Source organism: Tachypleus tridentatus, chromosome 11 (genome assembly GCF_004210375.1).
Source record: "Tachypleus tridentatus isolate NWPU-2018 chromosome 11, ASM421037v1, whole genome shotgun sequence".
Taxonomy (NCBI): domain Eukaryota; kingdom Metazoa; phylum Arthropoda; class Merostomata; order Xiphosura; family Limulidae; genus Tachypleus; species Tachypleus tridentatus.
This window is the reverse complement of record NC_134835.1, coordinates 75,878,780-75,899,478: the sequence shown is the minus strand read 5'-3', so window position 1 is coordinate 75,899,478 and position 20,699 is coordinate 75,878,780. Positions and strand designations below refer to the sequence as shown.

The following is a 20,699-nucleotide window of genomic DNA, read 5'->3' as shown; positions in this document are numbered from 1 at the left end:
GATTGTATTTTGCATGCATATATGCACAATAACAGAAATATTAAAGTTTTATCAATAAATATATCTAATAATCTGTGATAAAATAATTTAGTTTAGTTATCACAATTTGTAAGAGTAATTTTAATATAATATTTGTATTTTGATTGTTAAATGATGTTTGCACAATATAAGTAAACAAAAAGAACTTCTGATCTACCAACTTAGTAAATGATGCACATGAATGAAGGTGATTTGGGCAATTGACTTCCACATTTCATGTCCCAAAACAATAAATATCTCCTTCTAAATCTTTCAAGTTATCATTTCACTTCCATATAAATCATGATGGTAAACTTTTCTTCATCAAAGTTTGAAATATATTTTTTTTAAATTCTCATGAAACTTAATAAGATACTAAGCTTTCTCTAAGTAAGCACTGAAAGCTTAAAACAATGCAAATAAATATGTCATAAAAATCCATTTCACACCCACATAACTGTGAAGATAATTATTGGCCATTATCTATAATTGAAAAAATAAAAATTCTTGTTCTATTTAGTATCAATTTTTATTGCCTACTATTATCAATTTCACTTAAAATGTAACATTATTATTCATTTATTAACCTTGAATTTATAAAATTCAACTTACCTTAATTCTACACTGCCAATATCTTCTTCCAGAATTTTGAAAACATCTTTTTCCTGGTTATGGCTTTTTGATGGAATCTACATATAACCAATAGCAAAGGAAAATAATAATAATTATAAAAACTTTGCTAGAAATGATTGCTTGGCAATTATCTACTCATAATTGCAATAGATATGTGTAACTGAAATATAATTATCCAAAACAGCTTCTCATTTTAATACCAAAAACTTCTCTTTAAACCTATATTCATATGTGAGAACTGCAATGTTTACAAAACTCAGAAAATATTTTGCTATAAATGCATCTATATGTCTAATTTTACAATAGTTTGCTTTCTAAATGATTAAACTATATGAGGCATGAGCATGAAAAATGCATTGAGTAAGATTATTACACTATGAAACAACACAATAAAAAACTCGTTTTTAAATCATTAAAATTTCTTTAAACATCTAGCATATTTACAAGTAAAAAATAACCAATTAACAGTGAAATTTTATAGTTTCTTATTTGCAGTTAAAACAATTCATACATTATTTTAAAATATATTTTCCATTTAAATAAAACAAATGATCCATTATAAACAAAGGAAACAATTCGGTTGATATAATTCGTTTTGTAATACTTACATCAAAATAAAAAACTTCATCAAACTGTGGACAAATTGTTTTCTTTCGAACTTTTGTTCTTTTAGTTTCTTGTTTACTAGAACTGTAAAAAATACTGACAGCAGCATATGGGTCACAGGCACCATTGATTATGGTGAGATCATTGCATTCAATAACACTGTAAGTGTAATAAAAGACTTTGTTGATGAATAAATTATATATTAATATGATTTTGAGAAAGCTTAGTAAAACTAGGATTATTCTCTATTTATGCATTTTAATTACTGCAAATAATTATAATCAAATGCTTGTTTTTTCATATATATACACAGTAACAACAGACACTTTCCATTTCATTAAAACTAATAAGCCATTAATTTAAAGTCCATGAAAAAAACAAAAAATGATTGGATTTTTTTAAATTTACACAAAATATTTATGTGCATTCAATGCTGTGGAATATAAAAAAATTATGTTGAATGCAAAATGAGCTTTAAATATGACTTGTTCAAATTTCAAATCTTCAAAGGTTTAACCAGCCAATCCAGATAAACAAAGGAAGAGAATGGTATGATTACAAAAGGCTTGTTGGGAGAGAGCCACAAAAACCCATTATCCTTTTAATGATGAAATTACAGTCCCAGGCCATTAATATGATAAGCAAAAGCTCTGATTACTTGACAGAAAATATATAGACCCACAGCAAGGTCAAAGGAGAAAGCATCAAATTGAAACATCTGACCTTGATGAACACACTAAAGACAATGCCTGGAAGCACAGGAAATAGGAATACAAAGATTGGAATGTGAGATGTCAAACTTGGTCATCTATAGAACTGGAGTAAAAGACTATCTGAAGGTGAGAATGGATTTTATGGTAAAACAAGTAAAGTCAATAAAGCAGCTGAAGCTCTAAAAATCAATAACAGGACACCAATCCTCTGTTTGTTTGGGGGCAACAAACAGAAAGGAATAAAAATCTGTTCAATAGTATCTGCAAGAGATCCAAAACTGTCTCTGGCACATGCTGGCAGCATACTGGTTCCTGAGTTGGAGAGAAGAATCTGGCACTGAAAACAATGGGGGAAGGGAGGAAAACAAAAACTCAGTATATCTGACAACACTCAAAGGACCAACAATTGGCTGCAAATGTATAACAGAGGTGAGCCAAGAGAACCAACCATGTCCCTACTGTGCCAAATCAGAGATGGTTACCATCAATTCTGACATTGTTGAAAGTGAGAGTTGGGATATTGATAGGTTAGTGTAGAAACTTGGAAAGCAGATGGACTGAAAAAGAAGAAAATCCAGATATGAAACAGAAAAAAAAAAGAAGTGTTGGTATTTAGCCTTCACAAGAGATTTAAAGTAATTAGAATCACCCCTACAAACAGACTAGCAAATGAAAACAGCCAGAATACAATCTCATACATACAAGGTTGGCAAACATACTTGAAAAAGTAGGGTGTCCCTGTTTAATAAATCCCAAACAACAAAGCAATCACATATGGAGAGAAAAGCAGACAAAGATAAATTTACCAACTCGAAAAAAACATGAGAATGAATATCCATTAAAAATAATTCAAGGAAACAGTGGATAGCCTCAAAAAGCAGAGTGTAAGAGTGAGCTGGAGACAAGAGATTGGGCTGTGGAAAGGCAAAGTAGGGGGAGTAGATCCCCATGCCTGAATAAGAGACTACAAAATTTGAGTGTCTATAAAGTGAATCTCAGTCCAGCATGAAGTTGAGAGAGAAACTGATCTAGAAGGACCTGAATATCTGGAGAAGAGGGTAAAGTAAAATAACCACATACTGGGTCAGAATGGAGCAGGGAAGAATCACAAGACACAGTAGAAAGAGACAAAAACTAACAAACATGAGAAACCATATTCAAGAAGGATGGGGTAAATCAATGAGAGTGGACTGAGGTGTAAGAAAACCAGATGGAGGAAACAGGTTGTCAAAATTGGTGTCCTCTTGAACAGTGTCCTCAAAGAAAGAAATATCTGTCCCCAGGTCAGAAGATATCTATGTGACTATACATGCAGGTGCTAGATTGAGAAGTGACGAATGAGCAATCAGTATTGAGGAAGTCAGTTGCACAGATATTAGTGAAGAGCTGTCATATGCTACAGCACAGAAATACCACATGGAATATGAGTTTAGGTAACAACCTCAAGACTAATGATTAACAAAAATTTGATAAAAGCTAAGATGCGAGTGTAAGTAAAGTAGTGAATGAGAAACAAATTTAAGAAAATCACCAAATTTCATGATCAAGTTTTTTGTATCAATAACATAACAATTTTGGGATGAATGGGTCTAACTGTGCAAGTCATGATCTTTCAGCAAGTTATTTTCAAAATTTAATTAAACTACTTTTTTGGTATAGCAAAAAATTGTAGCTAATAATCCATACTTTAATAATACACAAGTTTTAAGTTTTTAATTACATAAAGCCATATTTACAAAATCCTGAATTTCCCTGTAATGTGAAAAATGTGGCATTTTCTATAGATACACACTATCTTATTCACCACACCTCCAATAAGTACAACATTTAATATGAATTACTAACTATAAAACTGTCATTGTTCAGACAAAACTATTTTTTATAGTTTTCAATTCTGTTTGATCACACAGCCATCAAACAGAAAATCAGACTCCCTCGTAAAAGACCCATCTGTCACACCCTTTAAGGATTTATTTGCAGTTCACTCTTAGATTTAATTCTACGTTATGTATAACCAATAGAAAGCTAAGGTATTCACCTATTAAATGATATATCATATTATGTTGTGTATTACTACCATTAGTATATAACAAAGTAGGGTTAAGTGTCATCAACAGTTCACAGAAAAGAAAAAAAAAGACCCAGATAAGTACTATATCTATTATTTTTCATATTTTTAGTATTATTATTACTATAGTAATTAAAATGTATAGTTACGGATAACTTTAGGTTAGTTAAGATTAGATTAGGTAAAATAAATATAATAAAAATGTTTCATGAAGCATGCATACAAACAATTCAGACTTGGAGTTGCATGTGGGTAATGTAATTTGATAGTACAATGAGTTCTGCATTCTCCAAGTAATTTACAGCTTATAATGGTATGAATAGCACTAGACACTTGTTTAAAGGATAATCACAGAACAATAAATCAATAAACTTTAAGGATAAAAAGATGTATATTGTTATGAGCTTAAAGCTACTTGGGCTAAATGAAAGTTGTTTCATGTTACAATAAGAAGTCACTCTGCAAAAAAAAAAAAAAAGGACCATTTAGATTTTTGATGGTTATGAAGTTGGTCAATTTGACCCCATATAGAATTATGATGGTGAAGATAATAGATGAAATATAAAGTTTTACTGAAAACAAATGTTTGAAATGTATTTAGAATGTTTTACAGATCACAGATAAGTGAGATTTTGGGGATGAAGAATAGTTTTCCAATCATAACATGTAAATCACTTTGCTTTCAGACTAGTAAGAAAAGGTGATATATTAACAAAATCTTCAGTAAAAATGCTTTGTTAAAAATTATTTTTTGTGTATAAACCCTTGTACTGTTTATTATAATACTACCAAATTTTGTAAGATACACATACTACATTTATAATTATATTATAAATACTTAATGTGTGTAAACGTGTATACAAACTCGTGTATTCTATATTAAGCCAACCACGAAGAGATTCCACAGCTTTATATCAGTAAAGTCTGAATACTAAACTTTTAATTTAATTTTAACTTTTTTTTAAAACACAAAATTCTAAAAATTTCCTTAAAAATAAAATCTTATTTAAGTCTCAAATTGACATACCTGCCTAAAAAAATCCCAAATTCAATAATTACTACACATCAAATTTGGGTAAAAATTAGCTATTACTTAACCATTAAGTGCAAGAGAATAATCTCATGTTTTACATGCTTTTAAAGTAAACAGTTTAAATACTTACTTAAAGTCTAATCTATTAGTGACTTATTCACTTTGGTAATTTTCAAAAATGAAAAACATATTTAATAATACACATTCTTATCAAAATAAGTGTCTGAATACTTACCGCACACATAATCTGTGAGAAAATGACCCACTTCCCGATGGTTTCATGAACTGATTAAGTTTAACATGGATGTGAACCTTGCCCTAAATATAAACATGTTAATGAATATTGAATTCTTTTTCAGTCTTTATTTAAGTTCTGAATCACTTTTTCAGACACTGACATTATCCTTGAAGCATAAATCAGACTACACTTATGATATGAAGAAGCTTGCTTGGATTTGTCAATTACACAAATGCCTCCAGCAGCTTCAGTTAACCAGTTTTTTCTTAGTTTTACTAAATATAAACAGTACTTTTACAGTGACCATGTTAAACATTAAATCAAAGATACTGAGTATTATTTAGTTGCTTTATGGCCACTCCAGTGACAGTTTTGAACAGACTGTTTCTAACTACTGGCACTCCTAAGAACTTTTGCTATAATTAACTTGCATTAAATGAATTGATATATGATGCCTACATTGCCTGTAATATTTTCTAGTGATATGGAAACTGCAGTTTATGTGCACTGGATATAAAAAATATAAAATTTTTGTTGTCATATAGACAATTATCTTATTCAAAATATATACCTGTGGTTAGAATACAATTAACAAAAATGTATTTTAATGCAAGACTTGCATGAAACTAAAACAATATTGCTAAAAAACAAAATGGTAGCAGTGAATACATTTCATTCAGCACCAGCATTTAGCATTTTGATTACTGGCATACAGAACTTCCCTGGAAACTACGAATAACTCTGATAGAACTTGTAATTTAATTATATTTTATTACCAATATTTTTGAAGTACATTTGATGCTTTTTACTCTAACTAAAATTTAAATAGCTGAACTATCAGACTAACTCTGATAGAACTTGTAATTTAATTATATTTTATTACCAATATTTTTGAAGTACATTTGATGCTTTTTACTCTAACTAAAATTTAAATAGCTGAAAGTATCAAAATAATTTTAATTATTTGATGGTTAATCACACCACTGCATTGCAGTTCAATGTGAAAAAAATGTAATTCATTAATTATACATACTTATTTGTATATGCTATTTTTTAAACTGAATATACATTTTTAATATTTCATTTAAGTAGTAATTCCATAAAAGAAAATTATAATAATTCTACCTGAATTACAAAACATGTAAACCTTAATAAAATAATCAGCTGAAGATTAGGTAGCAAACTAACAATGACATATTTTCCAGAACACACACAAGCACATAGTTAAATGACAATTAAAAAAACAACAAAAAACTACCTGTACTTCAGAATTTGCATCAACTGGAAGTAATGGAAACCAGTGATCTTTCCCATGATAATTATGGAGTTCTTCTCGCTTGATTGCAACTTTACCAAGCACTTTCTCTTTACATGTATTTACAACTCGTTCTTTATCACAAAGGTAGATTGAAAGAAAGCGAAATTTTCTGGGAATCTCACATTCATATTCTTCCCCAAAAAAAGGTCTATAAGTAAATATGTATTATCCACAATCAATTTCCAAAATTATCACTTAAAAATAAATTTGCTGAATTAGTTTATATGTCTGAAGTCAAGGTGTTTACAAGTAAACTGAAAAGTTATAACAAATGAGCATCTGTAGTCCATAACTTCATGCAGAACAAAACCTTTTATTATTTTATTCCAAAAGATATCAGAACAGGATTCAAAAATTAATGGTGCTAATTAACATGAAATAAAATTGGAAAATTGTGATATTAAGTACTACAAATATTATTCACCTTCATATATAAAATTTCCCATGAACTTCAATTTCTAAACATTTCAAACAAATAAGATGGCACATACTCTAATGTTTTCTCTACAGTAGCAGTACGAAAAATTTCTTCTTGGTCTAGACTGATTCTACAGTAAATGTCTCTCCAGCCAACTGAGCCATGACTACGAGGAGGGAGATTTTTTGCCTGGCCTATATGTCAATATAATAAACATAAGATATCAGTCATAAGAATTTATTTCTGAACTGTTGACAATGCTTATGGAAATTTTTTTCTTTCAGTGCAAATTCATTCTGGTGTTTATTTCATAAAAAAATTCTGTTGTTTGTTTGTTCAAATTTTAAGCATGCACCTACAGCTTAATATTTCATGCAAAGAAATATACATACACACGTGGTAATTTTACTGATCAAACATTTATAATCTACACAAAAAGAGCTCAAAACAAGTTTAAAATCTTATCTTAGAATAATCAACAAAAAGTGCTTTAAAATTAAAAGTATTTCTTAAGCAATAACATACAGGTATTTCAAGATTCTTAGACTTTCTGATTTTATTATACATAACAACAATTATGGTAAATAAATATCCACATATACATAATTTAGTTCTTTGTGCAAAAACACTATATGATCACCTATATCTGTAATTATTAATTAGTTACAAATGTTTTATTATTACCTACTAATTGCTAGCTTTCATCACTGTTTACTTATTGTATTTCTATTAAAGAATTATGAAGTTACTGAATACATAATTTATACAAATCTTCACATGTATCATTATTTGAGAAATACTCTTATTTCAATGTTTGATAAATCACAAAATTACAAAACATGCACTGTTCTTCTAAAGAAAATATTAAAACAATTCTCAACCTTCATTTCTCAGTTTCATAAGATGCATCTGAGCTCCAAATTACCTATATTAGATTTTATTTCTCCCATTATATGATTTTTGTAATGCCAACCAGTTCAAAACACATTATACAGATACTATAAAAACAAAATCAGAACATCTAATCTTCTTGCTGTACAGAGATAAAGAGAAGTCAAACACACACAACACTATTCCTCTCGTGCTCTCTTTCAAACTTTCAATTAGATTTATGACCAACAGAAAGAAACTTTTACAACATTCCTTAATTATTTCATTTGTTGTCCAAGGTAAGTATTTTGCCTCAATTTCAATGTTTGTGATTGAAGGAACTGTATAGAAGCACCTCATCCCACAAAATGTAATCACTTTTTTGAGACAAACTGGCTTTTAATGGAGAGGTAAGGCAGGAGAGTGTCAATGAAAGAAGGAATTATTGGAAATACATTTTTAGTTTAGAAAAATGTTAAAACATACTTACCATCTGTTGACACTATAGCTAGAATCCTACATCAAGAAGGTGGAGAGGCCAGTGCAGACATGATAAATACAGAAAGCATCTGTATACAAGAGGAGTGTAGCAACATAAAGATGGTACAAGAGTGAAAGAACCATACTACATACAAAACAGATATTCCCTTCACCTTGAACTTAGTTCCTATATCAAAAGTGGAATAGAATGTAAATAATCTTCAGTATACACCAAGCAGATAGCTGACTTTCCACAACTTGGGGTTGAAATTAAGAAGTTGTGATACCTACATCACACATTGGTGGCTAGGGCTGCAATATTATATAAATATATGTATATACACCTTGATTGAGTCTCACCTCTAATCATTGAGTGATGCTTTTCACACCACTAGAATCACAAGAAGAAAGTAAGCAACATCTAACTGAACAACTTTCTCCTTCACCTGAAGAAGTCGAAAAGGCAACACCCCAGGTTTGGAGTGATGGGATTGTGTATGCCATACTCAACCAAGAAAATAAAACTCATCCAGTCTGAAATTATTCATTCTCATTCTTTAACCAAGCAGACAAATAATATTCTGTTTGCCTTGGAATTATGGATAGAATATGGAACCTGTGCTAAACCAAGGTATGGGTGTGTTGTTTTTTTCTAGATCTCAACTAATAAGGATTATCCATGGTCCACCACCCCAGCAGCTAGGAAATGGTGAATGACAAAGGTTTCTCACACTCCACATTATATGAGTAGGACAGAACATTAAATGTAATACAAATAAGAGGAAAATTCAAAGAGGGGAGGCCCAGAGACTGCACTTGGATCACATTGACCAGAAAGATCTTTTACTGCAGACAGTGAAATGGATGAATGCAAAATCCTCTTTTTAAAAGCCAGCAAGAACTAGTCCATGAAATCGGTATAGTCAGGACAGAACATTAAATGTAATACAAATATGTATAAAAATACCACAAGGAAACCTCATCTCACACAGTGGCTCTAGCCAGGGTAGATGGTACAAGCACTTTCTGTTACCTAGGCTTAATGGATATTTTGGGTAAACATACCCTAAGAGGAAATACTATCCACCTACTAGGATTTTATGTGAAATAAGTGATGAGTAGGAAAAATATAAGTTCACTAATATTTTTAAAGTATAAAGGTAGATTCAAGAATGGTTATGGACAGAAGTTTAAATCCTTCCAGAGAAGAGACAGTCAGTTGATGTAAATAGTGTGTGACAAAAGTGCATGACGTGGTACACATGCCAGTCAGGAGAATTAGACAACAGAGTACATTGAGTACAACTCTATAAACATAACAAGAAATATCAAACTTTACAACTACATTTATCTTTTAAAATCTTAACACAACCTAGGGACAAAAAAGAAACATTTAGTCTTTCAAGAGCATCCATGTACACCGACTCTTCAGAAAAGTAAAAATTCAACCCCATCTGTAATTTTCCAGGAAATTAATTCCCTTGTTAAATTGCTCTACATTACAGCTAATGGCAACACATTTCTTACATCAATCACAATTACAAAAATGCTTTATTAGAATGTAGTCTCTCGTTTCTAAGTTTTAAACTTGAAATCTCTCATTCTGTTATTCTCAGGATATAGCACAAAGAAATCAAGTTATCTTGTAAATACTCTGCCTTGTACACTTCAATAAGATTATCTCTTGTACTTCTGTTTTTCCAAGAAAAATACAATATCTTAACCTATCCTTATAAGAGCTTCAATTTAGATAGAAATACTTAAGTTTGTGTTCAAACTTCATTAATGCTAATTACACCCTATCTATACAACTAATATAAATAAGTAAGAGCAAAGGCAAAAGCACAGACCCCTGAAGTACTCCGCAAGTTACAAGGGTTAAATCTTACTCAACTCCATTAAAAACAACTACCCTACAATCTTATTAGCTACTCTTTCTCTAACCTTATTTGATTTCTTAGCTAATCTTTTGTGTAGTGCTTTATCAAAAGCTTTTTGAAAATCTAAGTGTGTTAAAAACACATTCCTTCCTTTTTCCATGTAATAAACAATGTCTTTGAAAAAATGGTAACAATGTATTAACTATTTAACAATAACAAATTTTGTTAATTTTTTTCACTTTATTATTTAAACATACAAGCTAAAGATGAAAATATTCCCAAACAATATGAAGTTTGTAATAATAAAAATATACATATTTAGCACTGCTTGATACTGTAAAATTTGAAAATGCAAATCAGTATATATCACGAACCTTAAGAAACAGTAATATGAAAGAAATTCATGATACTTGTATATATTACACATACACATAAACACCATACTTCAACTCAATTTTATTTTAAGAAACTATGTAGTTTGTTTTACTTAAAATTTATAAAATGTAGTTTCATTCACAGTACATACACAGTTAACATTATGTGTCTACACATCTTTATTGAGAAAATTATCATATACATTGTAATATATATATATATGTATATATAACTTTTTTTTACTCAGAAAATGATTTTCCACAAATAATTAGAAGTGGTAATGATTGCACCATTCTACTTCTTCCTGAGGTAGTCCCTTCCTTTTCCTGAACTTACAACACACTGCTGAGTTTCATTTACAATACATGTACCTGAATATCAGTCCTTTCAATCTTGTCTAACCTTAACATTAGAGTTTAAATCAATAAAGATCAAATGCATGTAGGATAAGAAAACTATTTTACTGGTGTGTCAAAATGTCTTAAAATACTTATTTCTGAAAATAAAAGCACAAAATGTATATAAGAATAGTATTTTAAAATTCATACTCCATAAGATGATCAGTGAAGGTTGAAGTTATGAAAATAATTTTACCAAAGAAGTTGGTGAAAAAAACTTGTTGTAATAATGTTTCTTTGTGAATATATATATATGTTTTGTTATTGGAACCATTTTGAGGCTTGTTTCTGTCAGGCATAGGAGAAAACACCTTACCTCACATTCAAATCTAAAACAAGTAACAGTAAAGTTCACATGATATTAGATAATACACTGAATAATTGAAAGGTCTCAGAAAATACATTTCTTATTAGTAAACCACTTAATAACAGATTATACATAATAACTAAGACTTTTATCAATGATTAACACTTTTGTATCTTTTCTTGTCTTTATACAACATGAAATATAGGTCAAATAAAGTGTCAGTTGGATTTTTATTTAAAAAAATCATTTATTTCTACTAAATATGAAATACAAGTCTTAAAATATTTACTACAGGAAATTTTAGCATGAATTTTTCAATTTATATATAAAGAAACTGTATCAATGTTGTATATATTTCAGAATAGTAAAAACTAGAAAGCACACTATTTTCAAATCCTTTCTTCAATAAATTTTGACACATAGAATTTGGCCCTACACTGCAGAGTACCATCATATGGAATTGTGTGTAAAATTTTGTATCACTAAATTCAGTACTCATCTATCAGGTGTTCATTTATTCATAAACTGCTGTATTTTAATAATACAGGTGAAACATTATTTCATAAAAGCAAAGGTGTTAAAAACCACCAGTAAAATTTATGTAATTCTTAAGATCATAAGATTGTTTAGCAAAAAAATTTGTTACTTTTTATGTGTATATGAACAGTATTCAAGTAAGAGTTTTTACAGAATGTATAATTTTGTAAGTATCTGTTACTTTATCATTTTCAAATGAAGTCAAGTGAATCACTCATGGTGAATGATATACATACATACTGATGTATACATTATATACCAGCTGAAGTACCAGTCTATTGGACAAAATTTATGCAACTTCATTATTAAGGAAAGGTTATCTTAGACTTGAAAAGTTGCTTTTCTAAAATGTAAATGTAACAAATACCCATAAAAATGCAAAACACAAAATATGAAAGTGCAAGTTTGCACGTATCTCCACAACAAACCAACATACCATTATGCCAAAGTTGGTGGCAATCCATCAACAGGGAGAAAATTAGTAGTAAAAAATGAAAAAAAATGCCCATAAAAATTGCAAAACATAAAATGTGTAACCACAAGTACTCATAGATCTCCACATCCTTCCAAAAAACCTTGATGCCAAATTTGATAAAAAAAATCTATCGATGGGTGTAAAGGGCAAAGTGTACCTTTTACCTTTTAGTGGTAAAAAATGCCCATTAAAAAATGCAAAGCTGAAAATGTGTATGTACCCTGCATAGACATAATGAATTACAATCCATCTACACCCTGTAGAGTAATTAGACAGACATACAAAAGATAGTACTATTGTGTATATACAGAGAGAAGATGAGTTAGGATAAATGCCACATTTGATGACAACTGATCCAATAGTTTGCTAGTTATAAGTGAGCTCACAAACAGAAATTTGTCAAACAGCAGTTAATTGAATAATTAAATGTTTTAGGTTGTTAATATAGTTTCAATTATTAATATGAGAATAACTGATTAACTAAATGTAACAGACTAATAAACTACAATGAATTAAATATCATAATTCAGGAGCTGCTCAGCTTTTATACATTGATACATCCCTTTTCTATGCATAAAGAAAATATTTAAACACAAGCTTGTACTTTCAACCAAGTACAAAACCTTATGATATTTTATATACAATGATACATGCTGAACCCAAATAGTGAAATTTTATAGAAAACCTTGGTTTACTAATCTGTTATCTTTGAGTTGTTTTACAGAATGTTACTTATTACATGGTTAATGAAAAGGTTGAGGTTTAAATGTACTTAAGATTTTCAAAAAGCTTTTGGAAACATACTACACTAAAGATTAGCTAAGAAAATCACATGAACAGAGATTAAGTTCAAAAGGATTAATTAAATGAACTGTATGGTGATTGGATTATAGAAACAAAAAAAGTTACTTGTGGTCAATGTCTTGGCCTTTGCCCTTTATTATATACAGTTATGATATTGATAGGGGCATAATTAATAGTTTTTCTGGTGACATTAAGCTCTTTAGTATGTCAAGTTGTATTAGGAATGTTGAAGTATCATAGTGTGGGTTAAATCAACTAGTAAGTTGGACAGACATTTTGCATATGGCTTTTTATCATACTTAGTACAAGATAATGTATTCAAATTACTATAATTTTTATCACACCTTTAATTCAGATTGGGACTAACTCAACAAAATTAAAGCAATCTTGGCATTGTGATCAACACATCACTCAACCCACCTAAGCAGCACTCTGTTGCTAATAATAAAGCCAATATCAGTTTAGGGTATAATCTATAGATATACTGATGACAAGGCAAAAGAGGTAATTATTTATATACAAGTTATTAGATCTACATTGGAATACTGTTGAGAATTTTTATATATTTAAGAAATAATATTCACTTACTAAACAGGGTTTACAGTAGAGATACTAAAATGATTCTATGGATAATAGAGTTACATCATAAATAGGTAATTTTTTTTCTTGAAAATGAAGGGTAAACTTGTCACAGATTACACGATTTGCTGAGAGACTGATAAGGTATATTCTTATATAATAGTATCAGAGGACATAAAATTAAGATTTTAAAAGTGGAAGGTAGGCTCCAGTTAAGACAGTTTTATTTTTCTAATGAAATGACTGACTTATGAAACAAACTGATATAGGCAGTAATGGAAGCCAGTACTTCACATATATTTAGTTAAGAGGAGAATCAATGATTTCCTGAGAAGTAAAGGAAGGATTTTAATGGTTAATGTTTTTCATGAGTGGATGTGCAAGAACAACCTTGAACCAGCAAGGTTATGTTATATAAAGAGAGAGATACATTACAGTGATACAGACAAGGTTTTGGAAAAAAATAACCATGTCTATTCCAAATATTTTTTACATAGTCTACTATTTTATTCATTTTTTAAGACATCTTGATTGTTTGTTTGCAATTTTTGGTTTGTTTGTTTCAAAGTGAGAACTTCATTATGTCAGGAAAATTACTTTCAAAAGAGTTTGTTTGCAAGTGAGAATCTAATTAGGTTGGTAATTTGGAAATTATAGCTTGTATGTTTCAAGACGAGAAACTACAATTGCAAAATATTCAGCACTTTGTTGCATAAAATTGGCATCTCATTAGAAAGACATGGTTCTATTTCAATATAACAATTGTCAAACACATTTTTCAGTCAAATACCAGAAACTAAAAATTTTCAAGTAATGATTGGAAAACACAAAAGACATACAAAAAAAAAATCTGTATGAACACAGAACAAAAAAATATGATGATTCAATCCACTTTGCCAAGATTACAGTTCTGGATAAAAACAATGGAAGAATTCCTTCATGGTGTAAGACACAGTATTAGATTCTAAATTAACACTGAAATGAATTATCAACTAAATATATTAGTGATAAACTATGCATTGTTATACATTGTAACGTGCTACTAAATATGTCATCCTGTAACATTATATAATGATTACTTGTTGCAATGTAAAACTTAAGAAATAAATAAAGCAATATAAATATCTAATGTATTTCTGCAATTTTTTTTCCTCTGGTAAAACATTGTCCTGGATCCTACATTACCATATGGGCAAAACAAATATGCTGATTTAATAAATACAGCACAGGCATTTAAAAAATCTAAATATTTAGATCTTTGCCAGACTTGTTGATTTATGTATTAAACTGTTGATTTTATATGACTGGCAGGTTGAAAAAATGTATTGCACTAATCTATTTATTAACACTTTCACCTGTTGCTTTATTGAGATAAGATCAGGTTAATCTTATAGCTTATATACTTTTGTCTTGATCCACCTGATAGCATTTAAATGGCTATTGGAATAGACAAATCATTGCTAACACATTATAGAATTATAACCATCACAGGTTTGAAAGCACTGTCTGTATGCTTTCCTTCCTTATGACATTAAATTTAAGTACATGCAGTATTGAGTAAAGGTTTTAAGCCCTTTGAATTCTTTGAAATGTATTAAATAAATAAATTATTTGAAAGTAAAGAACTACATTTCTCATACAACAGTAAATAAAATTATCACACAATTACCATATATTTTGTATATTTCATTTGTCCTCCTCTCAAAACTGCTTCAATGTTTCATATACAACTTTTTGTAATCTCCATAAAAACTTCACTGAACTCTTATTGCAAGCATCAGGAAGCATATCCAAAAGTTAATTTGTGCAGGTTGGTTGCTTTTTATTTTATTCTTTGGCCATGTTATTCCAGTTCAATAACTTATAGAATGAATAGTGATGTCAAGTACTCCATTCCTATTTGAAAGTTCAGTTTGACTGCACTGACTGTACATTTAAGATCATTAACATACTAAAAAATTTATCCATATCATCTTTAAAAAGGTATAGTGTAATGTACCAATAACTGCTTATATTTTGCTGCATACATCCTTCTATCAGTTATCTCCCATTCAGTTGCTGAAACGAAGCCCCAAAATGACCTATCTCCATGCTTCATAGTTGTTTTAAGCATATATACTTGTATTCTTCTCCAACGTTTCTCCTTACATAGTCTTCTTTTAAACCCAAATATTTCAAACTTAAACTCAGCAGTTGAAAAGACTTGTTTCATTTGCTGATTTGATCTTTCCTTATACCTGTTAGCATGTTTCCATTTTGTTGTTTCAGTGCCTTTACATAAAAAAGATTTTTTGACATCCACTTATCTGTTTAAAATATGTCTTACTAAGGACTTTTGTACAAAGAAATACACATTTGCACTCCTGATGAATCTGATAATTAATCTAATAACTCTTAGCTGGATTTTTTCTGATCCTTTACAAAGTTATCAATTCATCATGTTCCATTTTACAGTCAATAACATCTTTTCCTATATGCTGCTGAACAGTCTTTTTATAGTTATTAGTAACTTCTTAAATAGCCATAATAACCAGTTCTTCACATAATATTATGTTGGTTACAGTTTTGATGATATTTAAATAGATTTCTCAATCGTGTTAAAATTCTTGATAGTGACAAAGAATGTGAATCCATTAATATTTTACAAATACAATAATAGCACACAATGAATCACAAAGTCAGACAATCACTACAAGTTTAAACACTGTTTAACCACATATATGTTAGTCTGTTTGCAAACAGTGATAAATTAGTTTCTTGTTAGTATAAGAGCTTACATAATATAATTTCAATAAAAAACTTGTAATGTTTGTGACTGTCAAGTATAAACTCCTATAACATTTCATTTTTAGATATAAACAACATTGCTGCTATCATACAGATGAAATTTTACAAAAGCCAAAAAGATCAATGTCATATAATACAACATTGAATTTCACAATAACATTTGCAATTTGTTTCATAAAAAAGTCATAAATGTACTGTACAGACTTTATGATCTTATAAATGTGGAATTTTTGTAAAATCCCTATAGAAGATATGATTATTTACATACAAGTATGAATACAAAGTTGGCACTAATAAGTTTGTATATGAATGCAACAAATATAAGTGCAAAAATAATTACAGCAATAAACTGATCTATATTTTATAAAGCTGCTATTACCATACATGTATGAATACAAGGCTTTTCACTTGTCAATTTCTTTTAGAAAGAACATAAAATATAATCACTGTAATAAACTGAGTAATATTCATTTAAATTTATACAATTATCAAACTGTCAAAAAACATAAAATGTCAACATTTGCATTTTTCTTTCAACATTCACTATATACCAGCTGGCCAGCAGTAAAACCTGAAGTGCACTGAAATAGTTTTTTATTCAATAAATAAGTACAATTTATAAATAAACCAAGCAACACGTATGTTGAACAGAAAAATTAGTGTCTACTATCAAACTGAAGCTTCTATTTCTTTGCTTTTTTGTACTTAAAGTAACCTTTACAAGTATTGGAAGTATACACAGGTCTAACTTTTTTCAAGTTTAAAATATAACCCTATACCTTATAATTATAACCCTATAATATAGGGTTAAAATATAACCCTATACCTTATAAGCCTTCGTTGATGAACTAGACCTTCTTTTGCAGACTTTGAATACTAAACTTATTATTAAACTTACACGGCATGTAGGAAGTTAAGCATAATTAAGGTGTAATTCGTATGCATTTTTGCGTTCAGTGTAAGTTTAATAATAAGTTTAGTATTCAAAGTCTGCAAAAGAAGGTCTAGTTCATCAACGAAGGCTACATGAGGAATGGTCATGAGAAATGACTAAATAATAGCTTAATACATATTATATGTAATATTAATTGTTAAACTCATTTACTTAATGAAAATTCAAATACAAAACAACACATTCATTTTGCAATTCACATTTTCTTTCGGCTTACGTTACTTAACAATCCTTAGTTCTTCAACTAATTTTATTAATCTAAAAAATATATTTTAAACCTATATACATTTAATTACCTATTTTAATTTTCAAGCATTCCTCAACCCTGACATCACTAGTTGATATCATCGCCATCTTCCATGGCATATCCTTAGCAACGCTACCTACGTACGCTATTTACGAAACATTAAGGAAATTTAATGGTATATATAAATAAGTATTTATGTTATCCTTTATAACTAGTTAGTAACCCAAACAATGAAATAATACCAACTATAGTGAGAATATAAAAATACTTATTTAGGTTAAAAATGTTTATACAGTCGTTATTATTTCTCATGTTATACGCCACACTAGAATGAAATAAGTTTATCCATCTAAATTTTAAAATGCAACATATACCGACAATAAACAAATAAATAAACGGATGCTTATTTTTATGACTAATAACAACAAATTATAAACCAAAATGTATCAGCTTGGGTTTGGGAATTGAGAAAAACATTATCAATAATGATTACAAATAGGAAAAAATGGTGCTGTTTTAACTACACATAGAAAAGCTCGTTTATTGCTTTTATGGAATATATTATTCCAACTTTTGTGTAATTACAAGAAATAAATACTTTTCACTGAGATTCAAGTGGTAACATAACTTATAACTGGTCATGTTAAGGTAGAAAAGAGTGCATTTATAATTTATTTCAAGGTTTACCAAGTATAGAGTGATCTGACTTTACCAATAACAAGATGTTCATGTACTTATAGAGGTTAAATACGTTATATGAAAATACTTTTGAAGCCTTGCTACGTCGTTACAATCCAAGTCCTAATATCCATTAATCTTTTAACTGGCACTAATTCATCTTGATAATAGCTTTGCAGTAGTGTAGTTTCCATTACAGAAAGATCCGTCGTAAGGCTGTCATCTCTAAAGTACACCACTCTTCCCTGTTTGACTTCCGTAATACATTTAGAGTATGAGAACGACAGTTTTCCAGCACCCGTTCAGCAGTCTGATCCATAAATACTGCATCCAGCTTTTTGGACTTGCATGTCTCATAGAAGACATGAAAACCAATTTCATTCTATGCGATGGTTGAACAAATGCGTTGCAGAAGATACTTGTGTATTCGTACTTGTGTCACTTTTCTAGATGACGATCCATTTTAGCTACATTCCGTACTGATGTTTGAAACGTGTGTACGCGATTTGCCTCTAGTTATTGTGTTTATGAATTTGCACATGTTAAAAGAAGCCACTCTTTTTTATGCCACAGCTGAGAATTGTTTGTTTGTTTTGTTTGTTTTTTGAATTTCGCGCAAAGCTACTCGAGAGCTCTCTATGCTAGCCGTCCCTAATTTAACAGTGTAAGACTAGAGGGAAGGCAGCTAGTCATCACCACCCACCGCCAACTCTTGGGCTACTCTTATACCAACGAATAGTGGGGTTGACCGTCACATTATAACGCCTCCACGGCTGAAAGGGCAAGCACGTTTGGTGCGACCGGGATTCGAACCCACGGCCCTCAGATTACGAGTCAAACGCCTTAACCCACCTAGCCATGCCGGGCCACAGCTGAGAAATGATTTGTTGCAGGTCTCTTTCTGCACTGTCCTGTTTCTCTTAATTGACCAATGTTCCTTTGTTTTCTAATGACAGTAACTACAAGGTATATCTTCGTCTTATAAGTTCTAAACCTCCAGCCTGAACCCATCTATATGATCGTTGGAGAGTATGAATAAATGTGAAAAGAGCTGTAACATACCATACCCAAAGCAGTCACTTTTCAGTTCCATCACATTGTATACCCAACACCAAAAAATTTCGAAATGTAGTTCTGATAAATACCGTTCCACAAGGATTTTAAAATGGCAGTGGTTAATACATAACTTGCTAATTTATCAAAAAAAGTCTATTTAATACACTATATTTAGCCTTTAGTAGTATGTGGAAGGACAGACTTAGTAATTGGTTTGTGGTGTGATAAAAGAGACACGACATAGTGTGAGGTCGAAATGAAATAATATTTAATTTTTGAAAATAAACGTAAGCCTTGCTGACCGTCTGATGGTAATGATTATTGCGTGGTGTTAAGTCTGGAAACTAAAATAAACTATGTTTAAATTAAACAGCAAACAAATAAAACTTTGTGTAGAAATAAAAGGAAATAAACTCCTATTTAAAACAAACATATAACTGTTGGTGTGAAATTACTAAAAGATGTTGTCACGAGCAAGAGCGTACTTGTAATAAAACAAAAGAACAAAGGCCCGGCATGGCCAAGCGTGTTAAGGCGTGCGACTCGTTATCTGAGGGTCGCGGGTTCACATCCCCGTCGCGCCAAACATGCTGGCCCTTTCAGCCGTGGGGGCGTTATAATGTGACGGTCAAACCCACTATTCATTAGTAAAAGAGTAACCCAAGAGTTGGCGGTGGGTGGTGATGAATAGCTGCCTTCCCTTTAGTCTTACACTTCTAAATTCGGGACGGCTAGCACAGATAGCCCTCGAGTAGCTTTGTGCGAAATTCAAATACAAACAAACAAACGACTTAACACTCTTGGCCATGCCGGACCAAATAAATGGCCATAAAGCTAACTGTTTTTATTTCTCTCCAAATTAAGGTTAATGTCTTTAATCATGAAAAACATCGTAAAAAAATGAACACTTTGAACAAGTTGTCCATACTTAAAGGTATGGTCTTACACCTTTGTACAAAATATTCTTAGTCGTCGTTATGCTAATTGTTAATTTACATCTAACTAGTAAAGGATTGATTATAAATTAATATATTATTTGCATATTAATTACTTATGACGTCACATGTCTAAGTCAATAGTGTCTTTCTCACTATTAATAGGAAACAACACTCTCATACACAGAAAATCTATCTCTTCTGTATCAGTATCAAACTCTTGTCAGAAAGTTTTCCCTTCTTATATAATATGTGGAATTCTAAAGTTGTCCTTATCGAGTAGCCTGCGGAAGC

At 30.2% G+C, this 20,699-nt stretch overlaps 1 protein-coding gene across 1 annotated transcript in view; it reads right to left on the bottom strand.

The window, feature by feature from the left end:
• Nucleotides 1–17,912, bottom strand: part of RasGAP1 (Ras GTPase activating protein 1) — a 50,515-nt gene extending 32,603 nt beyond the window's left edge. The window contains exons 1-6 of the mRNA XM_076468048.1: nucleotides 17,786–17,912; nucleotides 7,119–7,239; nucleotides 6,568–6,775; nucleotides 5,307–5,389; nucleotides 1,260–1,416; nucleotides 631–707 (exon numbers count right to left, since the gene is read on the bottom strand). Coding sequence (XP_076324163.1) covers nucleotides 631–707; nucleotides 1,260–1,416; nucleotides 5,307–5,389; nucleotides 6,568–6,775; nucleotides 7,119–7,239; nucleotides 17,786–17,855 — 716 coding nt within the window. The 5' untranslated portion in view covers nucleotides 17,856–17,912. The remainder of the gene's footprint in view (nucleotides 1–630; nucleotides 708–1,259; nucleotides 1,417–5,306; nucleotides 5,390–6,567; nucleotides 6,776–7,118; nucleotides 7,240–17,785) is intronic.
• Between the last annotated feature and the right edge of the window lie 2,787 nt (nucleotides 17,913–20,699).